Below are 12,764 nucleotides of genomic sequence, written 5' to 3' on the forward strand. Positions count from 1 at the left end.
ACCAGAGCATGAAACCTCTAATAATACCATAATAAATCTCTCTAACTGGCTTGGAGTAGGCCTGCACCTTTGAAATTCTTTAGAAATGTCCTGCCACAACTCAACCTGCCCTCATCACTATGGTCAGAATTTTTTTCTGTTGTTTGATCATTTTCCAGCCTTTTTCTTGATTTTTAACTCTATGCTAGAGTGGGGTTCTGCTTCCTAAGTGGAGGGGCACTATCCCAAGCTTCAGGTTTTTTGTGCAGCTGTTTTCAGAGGCAATTCTGGGGCCCTCTATGTTTTTGGCTCTTCCAAGGTGGTATGACCTAGAGAGAGGTGTGTTTACTTTTCTCCTATACTGTGCACTAGTTTATGAGCTACCACAAGCACTCTTCAATCCTAGAACTGTGACCAGGGTCCCCGGGTGGCAAGCTCTAGAGTGCCAGTGTTCCTCTTTGCACTGGGACTAAGACCCAGGACTGTGACCCAAATCTAACAGTCTTGCCCTAGTGCCAGCAAAGGGACCCCTATAAATCTCCTTCTGACATGTTGTACAATCCCCTCACCCTCTGTGGGATGAGAGGTTGGAAACAGCCAATGCTGCCACTAATTCAGTTGTACCAAGGCCTGCTCTTGGTTTGCTGGGGCCTGGTTTGCACTGGCATGGCCTTCACTGGACTGCACTCCTATCTCACACTAGTGCAACAGACTTTTCTTGCTAACCTTCTAAGTTGTCTTGGGCTGGAAAATTGTTTCACTCCATCTTTTTATAGGTCCTGCTGCACTAGATTTTGTTAAGAGTCATTATGGGTTTGGGGGAGAGCTCAGGCAAGACCCTGCCTTGGCCCTACCTCCAATTTGGGGACTTATAATAGTTAAAATAACTTATTCAGTCAAAGTTGTTCTTAAAAAATATTGCTGTTATTGATTACAATGTTTTCTTTGTTCTGCCCATTTCGCTCCTCATTATTTCATGCAAGTTTTTCCATGTTTTTCTAAAATAATTGAGCTCATCATTTCTTACAGCACAGTAGTATTCCATCACAATCATATACCACAACTTGATCAGACATTCCCCAATTGATGGGCATTACTGCAATTTCCAGTTCTTTATAATCCATTTCAATGCCTTTCCTTATTGAGGTCAGTTAAAAGATTCCTGTCACCTATGAATTCTCTGATGGGGAAAAAAGAACTGACTTTAGCTAGAAGGCTTTACCACATTGATTACATTCCTAAGGTTTCTCTGCAGTATGGATTCCCTGATGTTCAGTAAGATTGGAGCTGGATCTAAAAAGCCTTTCCACATTGGGTACATTCATGTTTCTCTCCAGTGTGGATTCTGATGTAGAACAGGACTATCCCTTCATGTAAAGGCTTTTCCACATTGATTATATTCATATGGTTTCTCTCCAGTGTGGATTCTCTGATGTAGAGCAAGAGAGTCCTTCCGTGTAAAAGCCTTTCCACATTGATTACATTCATAAGGTTTCTCCCCAGTGTGGGTTCTCTGATGCACAATAAGGCCAGTTCTCTGTGTAAAAGCCTTTCCACATTGATTACATTCATATGGTTTCTCTCCAGTGTGGATTCTCTGATGTATATCAGAACTCTTCCTACTTTTGAAAGTCTTTCCACATTGATTACATTGATAAGGTTTCTCTCCAGTGTGGGTTCTCTGATGTACAGTAAGATGGAATTTCTGTGTAAAAGCTTTTCCACATTGATTACATTCATAAGGTTTCTCTCCAGTGTGGATTCTCTGATGTGCAATAAGACCAGCCCTATATGTTAAAGTTTTTCCACATTGATTACATTCATATGGTTTCTCTCCAGTGTGGATTCTCTGATGTACATGAACACCATTCCTACTTTTGAAAGTCTTTTCACATTGAGAACATTTATAAGGTTTCTCTCCAGTGTGGATTCTCTGATGTACAATAAGACCAGTTCTCTGTGTAAAAGCCTTTCCGCATTGATTACATTCATATGGTTTCTCTCCAGTGTGAATTCTTTGATGTAGAATAAGAGTCTTCTTATATTTGAAAGTCTTTTCACATCGATCACATTTATAAATTTTCTCTCCTGTGTGGGTTCTCTGATGTGCATCAATACTCTTCCTACATTTGAAAGTCTTTCCACATTGATTGCATTTATAAGGTTTCTCTATAGTGTGGATTTTCTGATGTACACTAAGATATAATTTCTGTGGAAAAGCTTTTCCACACTGATTACATTTATAAGATTTCTCTATAGTGTGGATTCTCTGATGTACACTAAGTCCAGACTTACATGTAAAAGTCTTTCCACACTGGTTACATTCATATGGTTTCTCTCCAGTATGGATTCTTTTATGTACATGAATACCATTTCTACTTTTGAAAGTCTTTCCACAATGATAACATTCATAAGTTTTCTCTTCCTTGTGGATTCTCTGATGTACAATCAAACCAGTTCCCCATGTAAAAGCTTTTCCACATTGATTACATTCATATGGTTTCTCTCCAGTGTGGGTTCCCTGATGTTCAGCAAGACTGGAGCTGGATCTGAAAGCTTTTCCACACTTATTGCATTCATAAGGTTTTTCTCCAGTATGGATTCTCTGAGGTTCAGTAAGATCTCTTGTCTCTGTAAAAGTCTTTCCATATTGTTTACAGTCATAAAGTTTCTCTCCAGTGTGAATTCTTTCATGTATAGCACAGATTTCTCTCCAAGTAAAGTCAGAGGCACTGTCACTCATGAATCTTTGTTTGTGGATTTCTTCTACAAAAAGGCTTAGCTCTGCCGTAGTTTCCTTCATTTCAAGTCTGATCTCTCTTTCTGAAAAAAAAAAAAAACACAATAAAGCAAATATACTATATACACATATATATTTATGTCCCCTTCTCTCCACAGGCAGAACAAAAACTCAGTTACTTTCTATTTCCTCAGGCAAAGAGATAAATCTTCAAGCTTAAATGGGCAGAACCAATTATTTTAAAATGCCATTAGCTCATATCCCAAGGATGATTTCATTTACAAAGAGTTTCACACACAATCACACTGGATCCTTTCTTTCCTTCCTTCCTTCCTACCTTCCTTCTTTCCTTCCTTCCTTCCTTCCTTCCTTCCTTCCTTCCTTCCTTCCTTCCTTCCTTCCTTCCATTTCCTCTGTCCACATAGGGTATCATACTTTCACCTGCAGGTGCCCTGCCAGAGAGAACGTAAATTTTAATCTCTGATACTTTGAAAAATTTTTCTTAAAGACCAGCCTTAAACCCAAACCACTTTGGCTCTCATGGATTGGCCAACAATAGGTCCCAGGCCAAATGGTCATTGTTTGGGCCCTGATTGGCTCAGAATGAATGTAAATAGCTATTGCTTCTGTTTTGGTGGAAAACCTGAGAAGTCTTCTCCCAGGTAATTTTTTTTATGCTAAAGAGGTCATTCTCTGCCTTAATCACTGAATGAGCATTGCCTCAGTCAAACTGAAGCCAGTTAAAGATGTAGATTGAAAGGTCAAGGTCTCCCACTGCATCTTGGGCCATCTCCAGTTGTCCTGATTGATATCTGGCCACTGGACCCAGATGGCTCTGGAGGAAAAGTGAGGCTGGTGACTTTGCACCTCCTTGATGTCATTGTCCACTTTGAGAATGAAGGACAAACAATAACAACTCCGCAGTAGCTCTTCTCTTTGTTATGGATCCTCACAACAAACCTGTGATGAAGGCAGGGCCATCATTCTCATCACATGCACAACTCAGGTCATGAGCTCAGAATGGTTGAGTGACTTGATCTAAATCCCAGCAGCTGAGCCTAGAACACAAACCCTGTGACTGGGCATACTCTGTTCACATCTCTCCACAAATTATCTTCACTTTCAATTTTTCTCTTTCCTTTCATTGTCTACACTTTCAATCCTTTCTTCATAGATACAATGTGATTTGGTGCACATACACTGAATATTCAAATTATTTCATGATCTATCCTAGCTGTAAGCATAATGTAATTTCCCTATTGATCACTTTAAAACTTTTTTCTGTTGTAGTATCTGAGGTCACATGAAGAATAACAACAATGTTTTTTTTTTTTAAATTTTACTTACCTGAGGCATACAAGGTTTTGTTCTGGCTCATTAATTTTTTGGGGAGGATAGCCATTAGCTAATTCTCTAAAAGTATCTTTAAATGCCTCTGCTTACTAAAATAAAATTAAAATCCTTGTAAAAAACACAATTAAAAAAAATACATGATATTGCCCATCTCTGAAAATATGAGCTCATCATCTGTTTATGTGGAAGTGGACAACATCCTCACTTAGTCCCTTTTGCAGCCCTTACCATTTAGCGGTTCACAAATCTCTTGAAGGATGGACACAATGGTCCAAAAGATTTAGGTTAAAATTTTGTCGATGGCACCATAAGCAGTAAATAATTGTCCACTATGGTTACAAAGATATTTATCCTCTGGGACAACAAGCTTGTGCATGTTTCAACCATAACAGTTTTTTTTCTGCAGTGATTCCAAACTATCATGATAAGGGATATACTTCTTTTGGGGATTACGCAATGACTACATCAAACTGACTGCTTCTGACTAAGTGCAACATATTTTTTCACTTTCTCAACTTGAAGTCAAATTGTTTCCAAACTTCCAGGAAAGTTGGACATTCATGTGCAAATGGTCTCAGGCATGCACAGACTTTCATTGGCTGTCAGTGGTGCACCAGAGTAGTTCTCTCATTCCTGGATTACCTTGTAATTGCATCTCATCAAAGCTGTAATCAACAGATCAAGGTGTCACTGGGGTTTGTCTTTTTTTTAAATTTAGTATTTTATTTTTCCTAAATTACGTGGAAAAAACAATTTTCAACATTCATTTTAAAAACTGAAATCCAAATTCTCTTGCTCTCTCCCCACACCCCTCATTGAGAAGGCAATCAATTTGATATACACTTTACATGTGTAGTCATGCAAAACATATTTCCATATTAGTCATGTTGGAAAAGAAAACATAGACCAAAATAAAAATACAAGAAAAATAGTTTTAAAAAAAGTATGCTTCAAAGTATTCAGACTCCATCAGTTCTTTCTCTTATGATGGACAGCATTTTTCTTCACAAGTCCTTCAGAGTTGTCTTGGATCATTGTATTGCTGAGATCAGCTAAGTCATTCCCAACTGATCATCTTACAGTATTGCTGTTATTGTGTACAATGTACTCCTGGTTCAACTCATTTCACTTTGCATCAGTTCATATAAGTCTTTCCAGGTTTTTCTAAGAGCATCTAGTAGTCATCATTTTTTATAGCACAATAGTTTTCCATCACAATCATATACAACAAATTGTACAGCCATTCCCCAATTGATAGACATCCCCACAATTTCCAGTTACTTGCCATGAGAAAAGATCTGCTATAAATATTTGGGCATAGTTCCAAATTGCTCTACATAATGGTTGAATCAATGACTTAGCGTCTTAATTTTCTCACATCCTCTTCAACATTTGTTATTTCCCTTTTCTGTCCTATTAGCCAATCTAATTGGTTATCTAATCAGAATTGCTTTAATTTGCATTTCCCTAATCAATAGTGATTTAAAGCATTTTTTAAAATATGGCTATAGGTAGCTTTGATAACTTTATCTGAAAGCTGACTTCATACTTTTTTGATCATTTGCCAATTGTGGAATGGCTCTTATTTTTATAAATTTGACTCATTTCTTCATATATTTGAGAGATGAAATCTTTATCTGAGAAACTTGCTTCAAATTTTTTTTCACAGTTATGATTGCTATTTCCTAGCATCCTATTCCCCTCTCTGTTTATTCAATTCTCTCTCTCCTTTCTCCTTACCCCTGCTCAAAAGTGTTTTGCTTCTGACTGCTCCCACCAATCTCCTCTCCCTTCTATGAGCACTCCTTCCCTTCCCCTCCTAATTTCCTGTAGGATAAGAGAGATTTCTATATCCAATTGAGTGTGTATGTTATTCCCTTTTTGAGACAATTTTGATGAGAAAAAGATTTGAGTATTCCCTGTCACCTCCCTCATCTTCTCTTCCAGTGTAAAGGCTCTTTCTTGCTTCTTTGATGTGAGATAATTTACTCCATTCTACTTCTTCCTTTCCCTTTCTCCCAATGCATTCCTCTTTCTCACCCTTTAATTTTATTTTTTAAATAGTAACCCATCATATTCAACTCATATTTGTGCCCTCTGTCCATATCTACTCCTTTGAACTGCCTTAATAATGAGAAAGTTTTTATGAGTTACAAGTATCATCATCCCATGTAGGAATGTAAACAATTCAACCTTATTAAGTCCCTTATGATTTCCCTTTCCTGTTTACCTTTTTAACTCTAACCCTAAATGTGTGCTTCTCTTGAGTCTTGTATTTGGAAGTCAAATTTTCTATTCAGCTCTGGTCTTTTCATGAAGAATGCTTGAAAGTGCTCTATATAATTGAATGCTAGTTTTTCCCCCTGAAGGATTATACTCAGTTTTGCTGGGTAGGTGATTCTTCGTTATAATCCTAGCTCCTTTGCTCTCCAGAATATCATATCCCAAGTCCTCCAATTCTTTAATGTAGAAACTGTTAATTCTTGCATTATCCTGACTGAGGCTCCATAATACTTGGATTGTTTCTTTCTGACTGCTTGCAATATTTTCTCCTTGACCTGGGAGCTCTGGAATTTGTCTATAATATTTCTGGGAGTTTTCATTTGGGGATCTCTTTCAGGAGGTGATTAGTGGATTCTTTCAATTTCTATTTTACCCTCTGGCTCTAGAGTATCAGGGCAATTTTCCTTGATAATTTTTGAAAGATGATGTCTACACTCTTTCTTTTTTTTGACCATGGCTATAAGGAAGTCCAGTAATTTTTAATATATCTCTCCTGAATCTATTTTCCAGGTCAGTTTTTTTCTAATGAGATATTTCAGGTTGTCTTCTATTTTTTCATTCTTTTGGTTTTGTTTTATTCTTTCCTGATGTCTCATAGAATCATTAACTTCCACTTGTCAATTCTAATTTTTAAAGAATTATTTTCTTCAGTGAGCTTTTGTGTTTCCTTTTCCATTTGGCCAATTCTACTTTTCAAGGCATTCTTCTCCTCACTGGATTTTTGAAACTCTTTTATGATTTGGCTCTGCCCTGATGAAAATCTTCTAGGGTTTGCATTCTTGTAGCAGAGATGGCAGGCTCTTTGAAAACCATGGTCCCTAGGCAGTCACAGTAGAACGCATCATGAAACATCATGGATCACTACAGCTTTTCTACAAAAAATACCTTAAGGTGCCATTCACTGATATGCCAAGGTAGTTTTCTAATATGAACTTATCCTCTACTTATGTTGGTATTCTTATCTGGCAGCTTCTTAAAGGAATTGGTTGGTAAGATGGATTAGTCATTCAGTAGAGTTTCAGTGAGAGTGTAGCCTGTTTTTCTGTTGTAAAAAAAAACAAAGTTGTATCTGAAGAAATTCTTTCCTTTCGAAGGTTATTTTGTATATAAACATTATTAAAAAAACAAAACAAAGCAATATGTGCACTTGACCTTGAGGTACATTTGTCATTTAATGCACTACTTTTCATGAGCCAATAGAAAAATAATCTTTTTAATAGTAACTAGCAATTCGTTTTGACTGGTTATAGAGCTAAAAAAATGAATTTTTTTATGCCTCAGCAAGAGAGCTTGTCCAATTCTCCTTCCATTTTCCACCTCATACATGTATGAGCATTTTCATGGCATTCTGTTTAAAAATCAGAATACAACTGATGGTGCAATGGATAGAATGCTGCTGGGCTTTGAATCACTTAGACCTGAGTTCCAATCTCACCTCAGAAACTTACTAGTCCTGTGACCTTGGGCAAGTCACAGGACTTCTGTTTGCCTCAGTCTCTTCATCTGTAAAATGGGCATAATTGTAAGATCTAACTCTTAGGGTTCTTACAAGGATAAAATGAGACAGTATTTATAAAGCTCATGACACATGGTAGGTGCTGCATAAATGCTAGCTATTACTTTTATTTGATTCTATTTCCTCCCCAATTCTGCTCTCCTACTTGAACTGCTATTATCCTCACTCCTTTTATTCCCTTATTGCTCTGTTGTACTAAATGTATTTCCATTCCAAAACAGTCTCTTTTCCCTGCATCAGCTAAGAGTGAGGTTTGTGATCTTTTGCTCCTTCTCAAGCTATCTCCATGTTTGTGAACTAGATTCTGAGCTCCCTGACAGCAGAGACTCTCTTTCACCTTCCTCTATATCCTCATGGCTTAGCACAATACCTAAAACAGAAGGCACTTAATCAATGTTTATTGATTCCCTTACTGGGCCCAGGACTGATAGCAGTCCCCAGCCTCTACCTCTACTCACTACTGTTTGGGCCTCAGCCCTATTTCTGTCCCTTTCTTGTACTTAATCACCTCTAAATAGTCACCTTTGTCAGGTTCTAACCTGTTGGAATTGGAACAGAACCAATATTGAAGATCACAGAGGCTTCTTCCTAGGCTCCTGAAGGGTCTCATGCTACAGGACACCTGTGGGTCTCTAACTCCCAGCTCCCTATACTGATGTGATGATCACCTACATGAACCTAGCCCATGATTCCCCAAGAATGGGGACAGAGATTAAGCTACAGAGATCAGGAAAGTGATTCAGGTTGAGAATTTATGCAAAGCTTTGGCATGGATGACTTCCAAGTAAGACAGCAGCTTTCTCTCCTCCTCATGTGCAGCTAAATGGAGAGAGAGGAAAGCATGAAACAAGGCTACCAGATCCACTACCATTTTAGGCTACGTAATCTCAGCAGGGCCCTCCCTGGAGCAAGGCAATCCTTTGCTTTCTCCCTGACTGAGTCCCTATGTCACTCACCACAGCAGCTTTCCCAAATCATCTCATTTATCCCCAGCCTTCCATTATGGCTAGCTTCCACCCCCATCCCACCTCTCACTGAAAAAAACTGGACATTTATCAAGGGCTTTCTTATCCTTCTCATCTCACATAGATCAGATGCCTTCTTTCCCTTTTGCACCCCAGTATCAGATGGAAAGACTATTCTTTTGTTTGCTGAAAGAAATTCACTTTGCATTTGCAAATGATCTCATTCGACCCCCTCAACTACCCTCATATATTCCTCTTCTAGTATCTCCATTTTTTCATTAATTTTCACTCTCTCCCACACCAGTGACCCTTTCCCTATTACTACAAATAAAATCATTTCTCTCTACTCCTTAAAATACTCTCACATGATCTATGCATCCCCAGGAGATGGTGTCCAATATCTTTCCTCTATTTGTGGCTAAACAGTTCTAAATGGTCATTTCCATTTGGTGTCTCCATCTCCTTTCTCTTGCTTTCCTTGAAACTCTCTTTTGTTCCCTTTCTTTTCTTTTTTTTCTTCCCTCCCCCCTGCCCAAGATATGGCCACCATTAGACACACACACACACATAAACACATACACACACACACACACACGTAAATATACATATATATTTAATACATATATATGTCAAATTATTCTAGACATACTTTTGTTTATCAGTTCTTTCTCAGTATGCAGATATCATTTTCCTTGTTAATTTGGGTATTTATAATAGTCAAAAGAAAAAAAAGAAACTCTCTGCAGGCTAGCTCTCAATTTCATTGTTCAATGGAAACTCATCTCTCCAAAATGACCAGTAATCTCAAAATTGCTAAAATTCAATGGCCACTTCTTAATCTTGACTCTTCTTGACCTCTCTGCAGGCTTTGACACTCTCAGTCTCCCCCTTTCCTTGATCCTCCCCTCTCTAGGTTTTAGTGAGATGACTCTCTCCTGGTTTTACTTCTACCATATTCAAAAGGAAACTCATTCCCTTACCCCCAATTCTCCCATTCCTAATACTACCTAAGGCATCCTCCCAACAGTGCAGCCTCAGAAATGAAATGTCATGGACTCCTCATTGTCTCTCACACATTCACATTCCTGACCCCCTTGTTCAATCTGTTGCAAAGTCCTGTTGATTCCACCTTTGTGACATGTCTTCCACACATCTCCTTCTCTCCTAACATTGTCACTTTCTTGGTTCAGATCCCAATCACCTCACTCTAGAGATATTGCCTGCTGCTTGGTCCAGCTGCCTCAAATCTCCCCAGTCACTCCTCCACCCAGTTGTCAAGTTCATCATCCTAAAGCTATCACCTGACCATGTTATCACCTACTCAATAATGTCCAGAGGCTCCTCAGCAAAAGGATGAAATATAAAATCCTCTCTCGACCTGTTAAAACCCTTCATCACTTATCATTTTGCTACTCTTCCAGTCTTCTTTCACCCTATTCACCATAGATGCTACAATCCAGTGGTGTGGGCCTCCTTTCTGTTCCATGAACAGGACACTCCACCTCTTGACTCTGTGGCTTTTCCTCCCTGCCCCTGTTACCTGGAATGTTTACCCTGGTTTCCCTGAAGTTTCAGCTAGAGTCCTCCCTCCACAGTAAGACTGCCCCAATGCTCCTTAACTTTAGAGTCTTTCCTCTCTTGACTAGCTCCAATTTGTCTAGTCCATAGCAGGTTTCTACATCGTTGTGGGCATGTTGTCTGCCCCACCAGACTGGGAGCTCCATGAGGGCAGGGGATGTCCCTTGCATCTCTTTATGTCCCTGGTGCTTAGCAGAGGACCTGGCATGTAGCTGGCACTTCACTGTTTGTTTACTTGAAGAAGGTCTAAGAAAGAGCTCATATAGGATAGCCTAATCATTTTTTGCACTTTCAGAAGAATTCTATGCCCTCAAATTCCAAATGATGACTTTTTTTGGGATCACAGATTGATCCCAAGAAGGGTGCTGAAAGGCCATGGTGTTCAACGTCCTCATTTTACAGATCGGGAAACTGAGGATCAGTGGTTCTGTGACTAACCAAGGAAGCCACTGCTGAGAAATATCTGAAAAAAAATTCCAAGTCAGGTCTTTCTGCCCCCAAATCTAGCACGCACTTCACCACAACACCTAGGAGCCTCTTGTAATCACAGCTCTCATATACCTGCTTTCACCTCACTCACCTGGACAGCAGATTTTTAGGCCTTCTTTCTCCAGCATCCATGGCACTTCACTTTGCTCCAAATAAGAGATCACATCTTCTCTGGGAACTGGAAGCCCTAGGCATGGGGAGTCAGTTAGGGATGAGCATTTAAAGAAACTTGTAATTTAGTTCTCTTTAGGGAAAGGTGTTCAGACCCAGAACTGCTCCATTTTGAGATTCACTCCATTATGTTCACATATATGAGTCTCTATTCACCCATTAGGGATTGTGATGCATGTAACCCAAAACAGAAAATGCCACATTATCCTGGTTTACAGCCTTTTCTGAGAAAGAGCCAAACCTCTGCCCCTCATCCTGTCAAGTTCCATTCTGGTAGAAACTCCTAATTCTAAAACTGTCTAAAAAGTGCTATTGTTCAAGACCAGCTTCAAGCCACAGAAAGAGGGACCTTGATGAACCAGCTTTTGCACTCCCCCCTTCCCCATTCTTTCCTCCCTGAAACCTATAGAAATCTTATGTACTGTTCATTTGGGGAGTCTGTGCCTCTTCAAATGAGATTCTCCTACTGGCAATCTCATTAAACCCTGGTTGGTCCAAATTCTATTTCTTGGCTCATCTGTTACTCCTGGCAATGCCAGGGACATGCAAGCAACGGTGGTTCCATGGACTCCTGAAGTATAGTCTGATAGCATTTATTTTCTGAGCTCTGGGGAGAGGTGGAGGAGAAGATCATAGAACCAGGTTGGAATCAGAAAATTTGGTCCTGATATGCCTTCTTCATAGAAGGAAGGACTCATTGCATACTTTCCATTCTCCAGAAATTAAGAGGCAGCTGACGGTGCAGTGGAGAGAGCCCTGGGTCTAGAGTGAGGAATGTCAGAGTCTAAATTCAACCTCAGACATTTACTAGCTGTGTGCCCTGGGACAAGTCACTTAACCTCTTTTTTGCTTCAGTTTCCTCAACTGTCAAATGGGGAGAATGAAATCACCAAACTTGGAAGGTTATTGTGAACATAAAGTGACATAATATTGTAATATTCGTGACTTAACACCTGGCAAATAGGCAAATAAGCAAATCAGTGCTTCTTCCCTTCCCTTCCTTTCCCACTGTCTGTGTTAGAATTTTAGGGCAATGTGAAGGAAGATTAAGGACAAATTCTGTACACTAGGGACAAGTGAGAGTTTTGAGCTACAAATTGACATTCATTAAAAAGAAGAATATTCCCAATTCTTGATCCATCCCAAAGAGGCAGAGGTGACAAGAAAAAGCTACCCAAGCAGTTTTCAGAGATCTTCCAGGAAAAATACAAGTCCAGGAAGATGTTCGAGTAAATAACCTGGAACATTACTTCATGTTTGAGATTTGTCCATGCTGGTTTCATCTTTGATCTGAAGCTACCTAGAATTGGTAAGAGACAGCTTTAGGTTCCTGTCACACAATGCAAAGATGTTTTATAGGAAAACCAAGCTGCAGGAGGACCCTGCCCCTGGGACACAGGATATTTACACTTTTCTCTAACAATTGATAAATGCTCCAAACACTGCACACTAGGGAATGAAGATATTCCTTTGATTGCAGACTCAATGTTACCAAGGGAAGTGTTCTTACCCAGGGAGAGCAGGTTCTGGGCATTCTCCAGCATGACCTCCTTGTACAGCTCCTTCTGAGGATGGTCCAAGAGGGCCCACTCCTCCTGGGTGAAGTCCACAGCCACATCCTTGAATGTCACCAACCCCTAAATTAATAAAAGTATAGATATAGAGCTGAAGGACACTTTAGAATTAAATA

At 39.4% G+C, this 12,764-nt stretch overlaps 1 protein-coding gene across 2 annotated transcripts in view; it reads right to left on the reverse strand.

Moving 5' to 3' along the window:
• Nucleotides 1–1,268: 1,268 nt before the first annotated feature.
• The window catches only part of LOC114042679 (zinc finger protein OZF-like), a 28,368-nt gene continuing 16,872 nt past the window's right edge, over nucleotides 1,269–12,764 (reverse strand). The window contains exons 2-4 of one of the 2 annotated variants that reach the window (XM_027861363.1): nucleotides 12,585–12,711; nucleotides 10,995–11,090; nucleotides 1,269–2,802 (exon numbers count right to left, since the gene is read on the reverse strand). In XM_027861363.1, coding sequence (XP_027717164.1) covers nucleotides 1,349–2,802; nucleotides 10,995–11,090; nucleotides 12,585–12,711 — 1,677 coding nt within the window. In that variant the 3' untranslated portion in view covers nucleotides 1,269–1,348. Of the gene's footprint in view, nucleotides 2,803–7,069; nucleotides 7,398–10,994; nucleotides 11,091–12,584; nucleotides 12,712–12,764 lie in introns of those variants that run through there. The other variant, XM_027861364.1, reaches the window with a different exon arrangement.

Source organism: Vombatus ursinus, unplaced genomic scaffold (genome assembly GCF_900497805.2).
Source record: "Vombatus ursinus unplaced genomic scaffold, bare-nosed wombat genome assembly UNPS02014669.1, whole genome shotgun sequence".
NCBI lineage: Eukaryota > Metazoa > Chordata > Mammalia > Diprotodontia > Vombatidae > Vombatus > Vombatus ursinus.